This window comes from Falco biarmicus, chromosome 1, assembly GCF_023638135.1.
Source record: "Falco biarmicus isolate bFalBia1 chromosome 1, bFalBia1.pri, whole genome shotgun sequence".
NCBI classification, from domain to species: domain Eukaryota; kingdom Metazoa; phylum Chordata; class Aves; order Falconiformes; family Falconidae; genus Falco; species Falco biarmicus.
In genome coordinates this window covers 126,893,932-126,908,922 of record NC_079288.1, presented here as the reverse complement: position 1 = coordinate 126,908,922, position 14,991 = coordinate 126,893,932, and the positions used below count along the sequence as shown (strand labels likewise).

Genomic DNA, 14,991 nt, shown 5'->3' with positions numbered 1-14,991 from the left:
AAGACACAGTAAACATCTCACTGAAATCAAGTTTCCACAATCACAAGAGAATAAAATACTCAAGCAGGACTTCGGGCAGAACAAAGTTCTGAGAGCTGAATGCAGATGATTCTACTGCATCACACAGTAACCCTAACACACCAGGTCACACAGAGAGGCAAATAGTTCATCTGCGTATTTAATGGAAGGAAAGAGGCCACGAAAGCAGAGGTATCTGGAAACAGTTCCTCTAAAAGGTGACATTACTTCATGCAATTGCCCTCATTTACATCTTGTGCAAGACCTGCTCAGGCTCCCCTGCAGGGAACAGGCCAGGATTTTGCTCTCCTGGTTAACACCTGGGATTCTGGGCACCTGTCTAAATAGAATTCATTCACTCCTGTTCATTTGAGCTCATTCTTCTATAGCTATTGAAGAAGTGTCAAAAATACAAGCAAATAATAGTTCACCGGTATCACACAGGTACATGACCACAGAATTTATTTAAGACTTTAAATTACTAACAGTTTTAATATATAAATTGAAAGATGTACTACAAAACAACACAGATGCCTTTTATACACAGATACAGCTAAACCACCAAAAGACACTAATAACAAAACAAAGCCATTCTTAGATTTTATTAGCGCTTCACCTCAATATAATTTTATATGCCTGTATTATACAAACACATTAGCATTTTCTTTTAAGAGCTAAAAGAAAGAGAAATGTTGGAAAGTGGATACAACCACCATACCCACAAACACACAGAGTTCACAAAAGCACCTTTTAATCAATACAACCTCAGTAAGCACACACTTCTCTGATATCTTAACTCTTCCTTTAGAAGAAGAGACAACTTAGTAAGAAAGGAATGGAAAAAAAAAAACCCCACACAATAAAACATCAAGTCTTAAAATGACAGCTCACAAAGGAATGTGTAATGGAACTGCCCTTACATAAAACCATACACTGTGGATGCACAGGTATGAAACAAATGAAATTTATTTCAAGTTGCTAAACTTCCATTTCCTAAGCAAAATCTTGTAATACCGAAACCACCTGACTGTTTATCATATGCAATTCTAAGAGAGTTGTCTCTTATAGATTTACTACTAAATATAAAGCAGTTCATGCTTTACACCTACCTCATGCTTCTAAGCATACTTAAGAAAAAGTCTCAGATTCATCAGTGACAGCTTTGAGATCTGTAAGCATGTATGAAATTTCACCAGTATTTCATTTTCATTAACAACCTCCTCCCCACTATGCTTAGCAGAAAAATGTTATTTATATGGAACTGTACACATTTCCAAGCCGTAACACATGCTACTAACAAAACCCTTTGTATCATTTACTTCCAGATTATGGTCTTGATAACTACAACAGGATGAACACATCAGTAACAAATCTTTATTTAAAAAAAAGAAAAAAATATAGTTTATTGCTTACCTTGAGGAAAATAATTTGGCTGCACTAAGTACAGGAATGCATGTACTATTTTGAACAAAATTCCTATTGGCCCAGGTTCATGGTATGCACCTGTATCATAGGTCTTGGCTGGTACAAATCCAAAATCCAAAGTCCCAGGAGGTGGTTTGTATATAGGCTGTACCTCTGAAATGGTACTTCCACAAAACAGCAGCAGCAGCAAACAAAGTTCCACAGCCATAGCTAGCGGTATTCATAAAATTGGAGGTAGAGATATCTGTCCCACCAAGCCTAGAAGTCTTCAAACATTCACTTGGGGGTTAGCTTTCTAACCGGGAAAATGCAGGTGCGCCCTCACACCTTTTATCTATCCTTCAATGTATTCTTTCTTCAGAGTAGTACAGAAGCCTCTTGTGGAAATGACTCAGCGCACCATCTCTGGCAAAATCAAGAAAGAGCTTGTTAAGGTGTGTGGAAGCAAATTAGAAAGTGCAAGATAACCTGCAGTCTTCTGTGAAAATTGATCAATAGTTATAAAAGCAAGCCAGATAGGATAGAAAAGAAAAAAAACAAAAAAAAGATTGAGGCTTGTCAGTAATACAGTCTATAACATACTGTACTTGGGGGGGGGGGGGGGGGGGGGGGGGGGGGCGGAAACGAACAGTTATGCATAGTTCCAGGTCAGTGAGTTTTCAAAAACAAATAAAGCAGAGTACTGGGACAGCTCCAAGGGAAACAAAACTAAAGGAACAATGTATGAATTGCACTTCTGACTGAGTACAATATGTCATGTCACAACAGTTACACAATGCATTTAATCAGCCACCTGATGTTACCATAGTTGATGGCAATTATTACTAGTCATATCCTGTAGCTTCTTTAATCTCAACCTTTCAGTAAAACGTTCCAGATGCCAACTACTCTTAATTGTCTTCCAAGACAGAGGAAAGAAATTATTCATCGCTGAAAAGTTAACAAAACAAAAAAAACAGAACAAGAACTTCACTCTCCTGACAGGTGACAATGGGTGTCAGTCATTACCTTCTATTAACTCAAACTATCTCAAGGCTCTCCTTCGGAACTGGAAAAGTCAACTCAACAATTTTTATTCATAGCTTGCTAAAGCTGAGTGTCATTAAGATGACTTTGGGTGCTTACACATGTTTTAAGAACATTCTGAATCTACAGAAATGACAGCAGTTTAATCAACCACCACTTAAGAAATGCAAACAGAACCCCCAACAAAGTTTCCTGCAAAACAACTGATCACATCATCTATCTGGGGCTAAGTAAGGCTCCTTCACTTCAGCATGGGCTGTGGTGGCCTCCAAGGAAACAGACCAGAAGAAAATCAAAAAACAACCAACCAGCAACAGAAACATTTTCTGACTTTGGAAACAGACAAAAAAAACTAACAACAAAAGTTAACAGAAACATTTTCAGCTTCCGAAGCCTCCTGTACTTGGCAAGTGTGCCAGCAATCACTGCGCTGACCTTCCCACCCATCAGACTGGCTTACCTTTGAAATGTCTTTGGTGATCTACCAAAGTGCCATTGGTGGGGACATCTGGGGACACTGCGCCCAACAAACTGCACACTTCAAATCAGAGAGCACCCAGCACAAACTGCCTTTGCTTAGCATAGTTATCCCTCTGTTGCCTTTTTCAGCAGCACTACCCAATAGAAATATTTTTAATCTCCACCTTGGTGTTCAGACCATTCATGTGGTGCTGACATGTGACAAATGACAGCAAAATAACACAGACACCTCATGGCCTCAGTCAGTCCAAGCCTACACCAATACTTTTTCTTCCAAGGTGCTTCCAGGTCAAGGTGATGCTGAAGACAGAAGACTTAAAATTGGTAGTGAGTCTTAAGTCTCTCCCATGCTTTACAGTGTCTGGCAAAACCAGGCTACCCTTCCAAAAACCAGCACTGACTTGCAAGAAACCACGTTGCAGTCTTGTTTAATAGTCTGTGCTACATTCAAAGGATAGATCAAGACAAATACGGAACAAAAGGAATACAAGACCAGATCAAAGAACCAGAGGTAGTTTTGCTTCCCTGAAGTCCAATCGAGTTAAGAAGAAAAACAAATCTACTTTTCCCCCTCATGGCTACTGAAAACCAAGAATGAATAGTAATAATGCTATGAATAGTAGAATTATCCAAGCCTTATTCAAAAAGGTGATGTTAGCGACCACTCTGAAATATGATGCTCAACACAGAAACATAAGAACTTAAACCACAAACCGTAAGTATTTTTCCTATCTGGAAAAGAATATTTTGTTAAAGAATAATGAAAGAAAAAAACCAGTGCAGCTCCAAATTATTATTTTTCCTCCTTTAAATTTTCTTAAGACTAGTTTTCTTCAACATAAAAGATCTTTTTCAGTGGAATTTTAAGTTAGGTTGGTCACAGAAATCGTCAGAACCCAAAACTTTCTTAGGCTGCAGTCATTTATTATCTAATCTACAGAAACTCTCCAGGACAAAATATCACAAGACCAGAACTAAGTGAAAAAAAATTATTTTGCCTTAATGACAGAACAGCGAAGATTGTACAAATTTGATACAGTACAGTAAAACTTGGTTTTCTTAAAGTTTGAACACTTCCTCTAAGTTTAGTTTAGTTTTCTGGAGATTTCTCAAGTACAGCTGCAACACTTCAGGAGAAGAGTCAGGAGAAAAAGCTCACACATGGTGACTGAGCCACGATTCCAAGAGTTAAGGAAACAGATACAAAAGTGTACAGTACTGAGAAATTTTAGGTGTGTTTGTGAAGAATGAAATTGAGAGGAAGATGACCTACCTAACTGGTGGCTTAAGGCAAATCCAGAAGACTGAGTGCATTCTGTTATACTAGACAAAGGGCAGAAGTACACACAAGTTGCTCGGGGGTTTTTGTTGCTGTTAAGATTTTAGGTTAGGAACAATTTAAAGTGTATCTAATTGCACAAGCAGGCAAATAAAGCACTGTCAAAACATCCTCCCAATATAAGAAAATAATCACTACAACTGCTAGAAACATGAAGTCATGTATTAACCAAGACAAAAGGGTGGCAGTTTTAAGACAAGGACACTACTGAAATTCCAAGGACACTACCTGTACTGCAGATACAAACAATATCCTGCTAAGCGGAGACACATAACCAGCTTTCAACTCCAAAGACATTACTGCAGTCTCCAACTCTACCTAACTTTCAGTTAAACTTTTATAAAGTTCAGAATCTTTCAAAGCAGGTGGGTTTCTTGCGTATCACAAAATCTGCAGAATTCTGACCATAGTCTCTTCTTCTCCCTTTTTTGACAAATGTATCACGATAAATGTGGTATATATAGTCTTACTGGGCGATTCCTCCACACTGACACCAGATCCGCTCCATACTACAGAAAACACTAATGTATTCTCAAGGTTACATTAATAATGATCAGGAACTCACAGAAACACTATTAAACCTGTAACTCAGGATACATCTGAGCATTCAATATGTATTCAACCTACCTAAAAATAACCCAGATATAAAAAAGCTCCCAGCAGTTATCCTTATCTTGGTATCTAAAGGAAACTTAGCTGGGAGCATATCAGTTGTTAAATATGCAAGACATATAGCACCAAAGAGCAAAAATCTATCCATGAAATTTGTAATTGAGAACTGCAAGAACGACTCACACAAAAGTGACACATGTAAAGAGAATTACATAGCAGTTCATAGCACTCTTCATTGCAGCATACAGCCATCCCATTTCCTCAGAAACAGTGTGGCATCCCTGCAGTCAGTGAGCTACAGTAACTGCCAGTACAACTCTCCCCAAGTTCAAGCAAATAGAGAATGAAAAGAAGTTGTGTGAACCTTTCAAGTGCTTATGTTAATTATCAAATAAGATATCCATTTCATTATGTTTTGATTAAAAACAAACAAACAAAACACAAACCCTGTTAAGTACTTCAGATATGTAATAACGAAAGAGTTTATTTTCTGTGTGGTTTACAAGTGTCCATCTTTAAAAGACTAGAGCTTCACTGTCTGTGGAGAACACCCTCATCCTTTTACCAAGCATGCTTCAGTATTATCATATCTCTGATATATCCTACCTGTTATTAAAAATATTGCAGTATTTTCCAAAACCAATAAAGCTTCAGCAACCCCACTGTAAGTCTGAGAGGAGGAGAGGAGACAGAGCAAGAGATGCATTAGTTCAGAACTGCTTCCACAATACATCAACTCTAAATAACAGAGCTCTGAAAGAGCATGATGCCCAGCTCTTTGTTTCAACAGGAGTGGTCTCCCTCTGTTTAACACTGCAATCCATGCAAATACAACGCTGCAGTGCAGTGATGCAACAATGATTAACCCTGCAAACTGAAATTAAATCAACCAGAGGCTAGACTGCTAAAGCTTGATGAGGGAGCCAGCTGGCCATGAACCACTATGGGATGGGATGGTGGAAGGATGCAGTTGTCCGTAAGAAGCCCCCACAAAGTATCTGGCTATGTTTGTTACATTTTTTAGTTAGTCATTTGAAAATCCAAGTCCATAATCCCCTTGACTGAGGTTGCTCCAGTGAGAGCAACCACCAGAAGAGCAGAATTAATTAAAACAGCCACAAAACAGATAGTTACAGGTAGACTAAAACTCTCAAGTATAAAAAAAAAACCAAAACCAAACAACAACAACCACCTTCCCATTCAAGAGACATAACCCGGTAAGCCACGTTAGATGTTGGCAAGTTAGAAAGGTACAGTTTTCCATTATAAAATCTGTGCTAAGTCTACCAACAATTACAACCTGTTGCTATAGAAGGAGTAAGAAGCAAACAAACCTAATAAGCACTAGGGCCTGCAAAATAGAGTCTGGCAGCACTGACAAAAAACAAGTAAAATGTTCCACACGAGGTAGCCTCAATATGCACCTGACATGCTTGCTATATCCTCAAAATGATTAAGTGCTCAACTCAGGAAAAACTGGATATTCAGAACCCAGTTTGCTTTGAGCAGCTACTTAATAATGTGAAAATAAATAGTTTTTTTAAAAGCAACACAAAAAATCCTTTCATTGTACATGTCACAACCGTTTGCAAGCAACAGAGACAGACCTGTAAAAATTGTTAAGTGATGTATCTTCACCAGAACACCATCAGCAACTCTCTAAATGTTTAAAGTATATTTTCACTAACTGGACAAACAAAAAACAATTAACTTGATTTTACCCTAGTATACATACATAGAGCATTCCTTGTGAGAGGACTTTTGAGCATCACATAGAAAATTCTAAACCACAGTAAAGCCAACCCACAAACTGGCAGTTTTCTGGCAAACCTGAACCGACAAGGGCTGAGTACACATCCCACTACCGAGATGCTGCCACACGTACTCCCGATGGCAGCTGAGGCCAAGCCTTCCCTTCGTCTTCTTTCCAGTTACTACAACTGTAGAGACCTCCAGCACGCTGCTTACTCCTCGATCTGCAAACTGCAACACCAGCACGGTACCGCAGCTCTGCCCCTGCGGGAACACCGACCCATTCGGTAGTTTCCCCAGCCGCTCCCCCGCATGTGTGGCAGAGGACGGCACTGCCCAGGGTTACCGCCGCGCCTGCCCTCCCCCCCCGCCCTCGGCCCCAGCCCCCAGCCCCCCCTGCCGAGAGCAAGGCCTGACCGCCGGGGGCCGGCGCGCTCTGCCAGGTGCGCGCTGCGCGACCAGCCACCGCCGGCACCGCCTGCTTAACTCCCGCGCGGCGGCGTTCGCCGCAGCACCGACCGCCAGCCCCTGGCGGCAGCGGACGGGCCCCCTCCCCGCTCGCATCCGCGGTGTCACTGCAGCGCCCAGGCGGGGTTTCGACACCCGGCGGGCCGATTCCGTGGCCAGCACGGTGTCCCCTCACCGCTCCGCCTCGCCGGCGCCACTCAGGCCACACCACCCGCTTACCCCCGGGCAGGTGCGCGCAGCGGGCGCCCTCCTCCCCGCGGAGCGGCTCCCCCGCTCCCCGCAGATGGCCGGGGCTCTCCCCGCCCCGCTCCCGCCACCCCTCTCTCTCCAGCGGCCGGGCACTCACGGCCGGGCCCCGACCCCTCCTCAGCCGGGCCCGCCACACGCGGCCCTCCGGGGAGGAAACCCGCCTCGCTCGCCGCGGCCGCGCCCGCCGCCCCGCTCCCCTCAGCGGGCGGATCCTCCCTCGCTCCCCGCGGACCCGCACACACCGCCGTGCCGTGCCGCAGCCCCTGCCCCGCGGCCGAACCCGTCCCTCCCGCACAGCCCCTGCCAGCAAAACCCGCCTCGCCCGCCCCCCTCAGCGCAGACCTGCCCGCCGGCCGGCCCCTCTGCCTCCGCCCGCCCTTCCAGGGCCGGGGCTACCCCCGCTGCCAGCGCCGCCCCCCGCCGCCCCCCGCCCCCACAGCTCGCTCTCCCAGCCCCGACTGAGCCCCTCCCGGCAGCGCCGCGGACCCCTCCCCGCAGGCAGCCCCGCTCCCTCGGGCACCCGCCTCCCTCGACGGCCACGCGTCCCCTCCGCACCCGGCTTCCCGCAGCGGCCCCCAGCCCGCCGACACCGCTCCTCCCGCGGGGGAAGGGGCCCTCTGCCCCCGCCGCACTCTCCCGGCCAGGACCTTCTGCCGCCCGCAGCGGGAGCGGCCGGGGAAGGCGGCGGAGACCCACCCCCACCTGCTGCCTCCCGCGGACAGAGCGGCGGCGGGGGAGCTCTACCCCGGCAGCACTCACCGGCCAGGCGGGGAAAGCGAGACGGAGGTGGCGGGGCACGGCACGGCACGGCCCGCTCAGCCTGCCGCCTCAGAGCGCCGCGGCGGTCGCGGTGCCGCCCGCGCATGGATTACGGAGGGCGGGCTCTGCCCCGGGCCGGGGCTGCGGGACCACCCCAGCAGGCTGGGGCTGGGGCTGGCGGGGGGAGGAAGAGGAGGAGCGTGAGGGGTTTAACCCCGGGCCGAGCGGGAGCTGGAAGGGGGGAGGGCTTCGTGCCGCGGCTGCTGGAACGTGGCCGAGGGGGCCAGGCTGAACCTGTGCCCGGGCGGGCGGGAGCGCGCAGCCACTCGGCGACCTGTTGCGGGCCGGGCCGGGCCGGCTCCGAGGCGAGAGGTGACCCCGCGCTCGCCCGCCGGTAAGGCGCCCCGGAGCCAGGGGCCAGCTTCTCCTTGCTGCCCCGAGCCTGGCCGTGCCGCCCCCCCCCCCCCTCGGTGATTTCGCCGAGGGCTAGCTTTGAGTTCGGGCGGGCTTGCTTGCCCATCAAGGTGACTTATCCGTTAGCTTGTGGAAAAAAACATCTTGGTTTACCCTTCTCACGGGCTGTCCTTATTTCCTGATGGGGTTATTGTTTCTTTTAGGGCTGGTATCCATGTTCCTGAGTGGGTTTTGTTTCCGAGGGGCAGTGATTTTACTGGTAAAAAGAGACGTGCTTTTCCTACAGGTTGCAATACAGGAACACGGACTTTCAAAGGCTCCCGCACATTCCTCCTCTGTCCTTTGTGACTTTTATTTGCAGCTTTGGTATTTTAATATGGTTTCCCTGTTGCAATATATGAAACATAGACATGATTCTTGCCTCTTAGTAGACCCACCATTACTCAGCATCACAAATCAAGGCAAAGAAAGAATTTGCACTGGAGATCCAAGGTCATGCTGGTATGAGTGATGGAGAAGCAAGTTAGTCTCCCTTTTGGCAGGCAGAAAGAAATCAAGGCTACGGCTGTGGCAGCAAACTGCATTGCTAATGCAGGTTTGGCCAAACATTGAAAGGTTTTCCCACATGTACCCACAATACCTCCAAATGGTATTTGGTGTTGCTGAACTCTACCTGTATTTCAGCTCAGGGCATTTACCAGCAATGCACATCAAAGAACAAGTTGTTACATTGGCTGAACCTAGCCAGAACTATTATTCTGACTACAGCTAATTGTGGACTTCTTCAGCAGGAGGATGTGTAGTGATACAACCAAAAACGGAGTGGCAACGAGCTCAAAGAAAGGCTCTTGACCTAGTTCTTGTTATAGTTCTCATATGCACCCTAAGCCCTGTGACAAAGAGGACAATGCTGTAGTCATGGGGAAAACACAGAACATCCTGACAAAGGGACAAATATGTTATATTAGCCGGATAGTCCTCAAATCCAGAAGTACAGCTCCTGTCTTAAGCTTTGGATGATAATGGTTCTAAATACAAGAGAACATTCCTTCCACATAGTGGGCTGTGAATGCCAAACACTGTTAATGAGATGATCTGGTGGATTTGATTGCCTTGCTTCCATACAGGGTTAAAACAGAAAGGCCAAATCTCACTGCAAGGGTGGAACAGAACTTGAGGAGAATGTGGAAATGTGGAAGAGAACAGCATGGAATGAAGTTTCAGAAAATCTTGCCTTGCTGGAGCCAAAGACGCTAAGATTTTCTTTTGGATTACTAATTTATACATTATAGGTTTACTACCATTTATAGTAGGCTACCACAGGACTTCTGGGTGAGAAATGTCTGCAGTTTGCATACACAAGGACATGCAACTAGAGTTACAGGAAAAAGATAATAGCTTTCAGAGAAGAACTGAAATTAAATCAATACTAACACTGTTAATGAAGGCATTTCTTCAGCAAACTAAACCAACACCTATTTTCTGATTAGTGTTATCCATGTGTAACAGCTTTCCTGCTTTTTATGCATGATGCAATTAATATAAGAAAGCTCTCCAGTCGCGTCTGAGTTTCTTCATACTATTGGTATCTAGCCCGATACAAGGAGTCTGCCTAAGGTCTCTGGAAGTGACTGAACTGAGTTAAGATAATTTATATCGCATTCGGTCCTGAAAATGTGTTCTCTGAGTAGCACCTAGTTAAAACATCAGAGCTTATCACTGTGGGATGGTAAATGGAAGCATGAGCTCTTCAGCTGCCTCCCATTACATTGCTGGCAACCCCAAGTATATGTCTGACCTGAAAGCGCTCCGAGGAGCTGTTGACCTTTCCTTGATGTTTCCTCTCTGCTAACTGCATGGCCAGTAGAGGCAAACAGCTGTGAAGTGGGAAATACTGCAGCATTTTGTAGCCCTTTCCTTCACTCCGTGTCTCCCTGCGATCCAAATCGCAACTGTGTCTGGGCTTGCTTAGCTGCACACCTGCCTGTTTGATGTTTGGCTGTTGGCACTGCAAAAGATGTGCAGGTATGTGCTTTGTGTGGATGGTGTAATGCAGTCACAGTAGAGAAGCCAAACTTGTGAAAATGATGTTTAGTCTTAGCAGGCTCAGAAAGCATCAAGAAAACTTGTTCTCCAAGGACTACACCATCTTTTGATCTGTGGTCCTTCATGCCTTGGGGCGATTGGGCTAAAATTAATTAAGATGCCTTCTAGCTTTATTCTTTGTGGCCAAAACTTTTAAATGGTCTGCAGTCAGATTCTCAGGACAGGTAAGCCCCTAATTACTCAAATAAATGAGGAAGTGGTCTTTCAAACCACAGAGCAATAGGTGCTAAGGCCTTTGAAAAGCTGCTTTATAAGCATCCAAAACAGAAACAGCTGGATGAAGAAACCTGGCGTGTACTCTATGGTGAACCTTTGAAAATCTGGCTGCATATCAATCATCTCTGTTATCTCAGAGGAAAATCCTCAGATAACAGGAAGATATGTGAGATTTAGAGCTTAACTATAATAGTTGTATCATGTAATTGATTTTTAAGTAGAGCTTGTGATTAAAGGTCTATTAGACAAATAGCCTTTTTCATTAGTTGGAGTTAAGCTAGGCATAGTATTGCCTGAAGAGATCTAAAATCGTAACTCCAACCTTTCCACCTCCCAAAGGGAAAAGGTAGAGGTAGAAAACCGCTCACATTGCATTTAGTCTTCCTCTGGCTGTTCCCTGAGCATGTGTTCAGGGAGAGAAGGGTGCATGGAAGTGGGGAAGAGGAGCAGTGTGCCTTCCCTGCACCAGGGCTATGGAGAAAAGTGATTTACACCCTTTGCCAAGAACACGCTGAAGAGTGAATTCTGCCAACATGCCAAAATCCAACCAGTCTACATATCCCTCTTGTCAGCTCTACCCTTTATCCTGATGCCTGCGCGCTTTGCCTAGGTTTCTGTGGGTTATAACCTGCGAGTCCTTCCGTGCCCCCTACCACTGTGCACTCTGCCTAGCTCTGCCCTCCCTCCTGCCACCCAATGCCCTCTTCCCTTTGGGTCTGCTTAGCCCCTCGGATTCTGCCAACCCTCCCAATTAGCTAATGCTGCCCAGCAGCACCCACCAGCTACCCACATACAACGTGCCTCTCTTCTGCTCAGCTCCCCATCGGCACTGTTTCTCCCTTCTCTGACATCCACAGCTGCATCCCTGCTCATCGTTAATTCTCCTGTGGGATGTGAGGTTTAAGGGATTATGGGCTGTGTGAGTTCACAGCTCAGATTTCGGGCTGTGAACTCTCCCAGGGTGGAGCCAGGCTAGCTCAGGCTCTGCAGGCTCCGAACTGGATTTGCAGCAGGCAGGAGGAATGTGTTGCTGTATTAGAAGCAAAGCATGTAAAATTTGAAAAAATGATTAAGACGCATAAAAATGGTGTGAAACAGCACAATAGCTGTGTGCTATAGCCTGCCATGTATTTGCTTAATTTCTTACTCCTGAGGGAAAATAAAAAAGGGAAATGGACAATCTTACTCACGTTCATTCTCAAACTTAGAAAACAACATGACATTTCATTGTAGACCTTTGATTCTTGCCAGTTTATGATATTATTTCAGTGAGGTTTGCCTTCATTTGAACAGAAGATTTATCCTGCTGTATATCGCTTTAGGGTGCCTTCAGAGAGCTGATGTTTTGTCAGCTACACGTCTTGCCACTGCTCTGCTGTGCCCTCTTCTCACAACTGTGATAGAGCTGCGTGACAACTCGTCAAGGAACTTAGAAATTATATTCATTGCTTTTCATCTGAGGAATCGAGTTTTCACTGCTAAACGAAGATACAAACTGACAGGGATTACATGATGCATGTGCTGGGAGTTTGTAGCTTCTTTCATGAGCTCCCCACCCCGCCCCGTTTTTCCATCATCTCTGTGTTTTAGTTCTGCTCGCAAGCTTTGGTGCTTGACATCCTGATAAATTACCATGTCAGGAATGCTTGAAATTAAAATGGGAACGGCACATGTCTCTTTGACACTGGAACAAAAGGAGCATGACTTGGTTCTGATGCTGTTTGATAACAGATTGTGGAGCAATGGCTAACTACCACCGCCGATTTTGGTTCTAGCTCCAGCACCTTGCGTTTCTCTGGTGACATAAAGATCCTGAACAACAGCTCCCAGGTTCTCTTTGTGGGAACTGTAGCATGACCTTTCTGACAGAGGACATGACCATGCCAGCAAGGGCATTTCAGTTTGTTAGAAAGCAACTTCTGGCCTTAAATAAATGCTTTCAAATGAAGTCCTGAAAACCTTCTGCACCTTATTTCCCTTAATTTGATCTTTTAGGAAAAAAAAAATTTAAAGAAGGATGTTCCTGTTTACCAAACTTGCACACACAGTTTGGTGCCTTTCCCCTTAGAAATGAGGGTATGGCCATGGGGCACGTGTGTTCTCAACTACTGGTAATTCCTTGCTTGTGACCAGATAATCTCTTACTACCACTACGGTGGTATCTTGTGGCACACCAGTATCTTGTGGAGGTACATACAGGCTTCAGCCACACAGTCACAAAGTTGAGTCCTGGCTAATGAAGCCCCCTGTGTGTATGGTGCAAGCGGCCAGCAGCTGTATGTGATCCAGCACCAAGCCCAGCATGCTGCCTCACCTTGGGCTACAGACACGGACGCCTGGAGATTAGGACTGATAGAGTCTTTGTTCTTCCTTGTGGCTTATTTATTTGATTTGGTTTTGTTTTAATTAGTGCATTTATTCATCTATTCTGAAAGCCAGGACCTGAGCTGGACTGCTTAGACAGAGGCAAGAGAGACTGTAATATACAGCTTAAACATAATGTGCATCTAATAAAAGTATCTGTATGTCAGTAAGAACAAAACACTACAGAGGTAATTAATCAAGCCAAACCAAGTACACTCAGGAAAGCTAGCACAGCAGCAAAGTAATTCATGTCAGTAGTCAGTTGTCAGGAAAAAAAAAAAGATCGGTTTTCATCTCTGTTTGTGACCCTATGATAAGCAGAAGTACCCTCAGCGCAGACTAACTATCCCATGCTTCCCACAAAATGTAATCCTACCTTAGGAGCTTAGCTGCTGCAGTGACCTTCTTTTGTCTGCTTGCTCCGGAGTAAATTCTGTCTGATGTGAGTAAAGAAGATTGGAAGAAGGTTATTTTTAATATCAATATAAAATAATCTGTAGCACAACAAAATACAAGAAAGGAAGGCGTCCGTTCATTATGTTTTCAGGGAGAATGGCATCACCACCTACAACATCTTGCAGGAAGCGCATAAACAACACACATCACAGGATTAACCTGACAGGGTCCCTTCGCTCTAGTTTCTATTATTAACTTTACACCTAGTGCAAGTCTCCTCAAATGAACTATATGCAGTATAACGATTTATCTTACACAGACTGTACCTCAGCTGAAAAGTTATTACCAGGATAGTAAGGGGCCTGGGTTTTATAAGCCTTTCACAGAGGTGTGCTGAGTATCTGATCCCTGAGTTTCTTATAGCATGGGTAGAGAAATTATTACTTTGTCCAGGCTTTTGGTCTAGTTAGTGAACTTTTTCCTCCGTTTCCTCGTGTTAAACTGCACACTTAAAAAAACCCCCACATTTCTGACCCTCCCCATCCCAAACCCACACTCGCTGATGCTGTTCGGACAGCAGCCAACAGCTATCTACAAGCTGTTGTCTTGCAAAAAAAGTGCAGCTTCACCCCTCTACCACCTGACATCTCCAGCTCCCTCCTTCATCTTCTCAGGTGTGGTACAAAATTATTCCCTATGGCTGAGCAAAACACTGCAGCCACAATGATAACATGGACCAAGCAAAATGTCATTTTCTCCTCGATAATACAATTCTGTTCTTTTCTTTTTTTTTTTTTTTTTTTTTTTAAGGAAGGTGTTTTCAGAATTTTATGGAGGAGATTGTTTTTTTCTTTCCCTAATGTTCTCATTAATTTATTATTTCCTGTATTCTACCTCTCTGCTGATTAAACTATGAGAGACCAAGCAAGGGAAAAGTATTTCTGCTGTTGAAGCATGCACAACATAAAAAAGAAAAGGTGACCTTTAACTCTGCTCCTCTGTCTTTTTGCCCATCAGAATGTCAAATGATTTTCCATATTGTAAGTACTTCATGACAACACCAAGCATTTGAGAACTGGGAACATTTGTATTGTTGGAGGACACCTGAGGTTTGTTGCCTTAAAGTTAATCTGTAGCCTTAAATTCTAGCCTGAGTAAGAGGTAGAGTATAACTGTATTTGTGCAGCCAGCAGAGCACAAATCAGCCTCATGCTCCAAGAGCCACAGTGTGCCTCTTGGTTCTGCCCTGCTGCAGGCTACAGCTTCCATCTCTCTGTGCTAGAGTTCACAGTCGAGCTGGTGAGTACAGCAGGGACGCATCCATGTTGTCATGCTTGTTTGCTCTTTGCTCAGGTTTCCAGTCTCTG

General features: G+C 45.1%; 1 protein-coding gene across 16 annotated transcripts in view; it reads right to left on the bottom strand.

Moving 5' to 3' along the window:
- PROM1 (prominin 1) overlaps positions 1 to 13,798 on the bottom strand; it is a 70,167-nt gene extending 56,369 nt beyond the window's left edge. For 6 of the 16 annotated variants that reach the window (XM_056326499.1, XM_056326494.1, XM_056326486.1 and 3 more), the window contains exons 1-3: positions 8,129 to 8,303; positions 5,507 to 5,570; positions 1,432 to 1,848 (exon numbers count right to left, since the gene is read on the bottom strand). In XM_056326499.1, coding sequence (XP_056182474.1) covers positions 1,432 to 1,651 — 220 coding nt within the window. In that variant the 5' untranslated portion in view covers positions 1,652 to 1,848; positions 5,507 to 5,570; positions 8,129 to 8,303. Of the gene's footprint in view, positions 1 to 1,431; positions 1,849 to 5,506; positions 5,571 to 6,507; positions 6,760 to 7,711; positions 7,730 to 7,924; positions 8,060 to 8,128; positions 8,304 to 13,604 lie in introns of those variants that run through there. The other 10 variants (XM_056326501.1, XM_056326502.1, XM_056326500.1 and 7 more) reach the window with 8 other exon arrangements.
- Between the last annotated feature and the right edge of the window lie 1,193 nt (positions 13,799 to 14,991).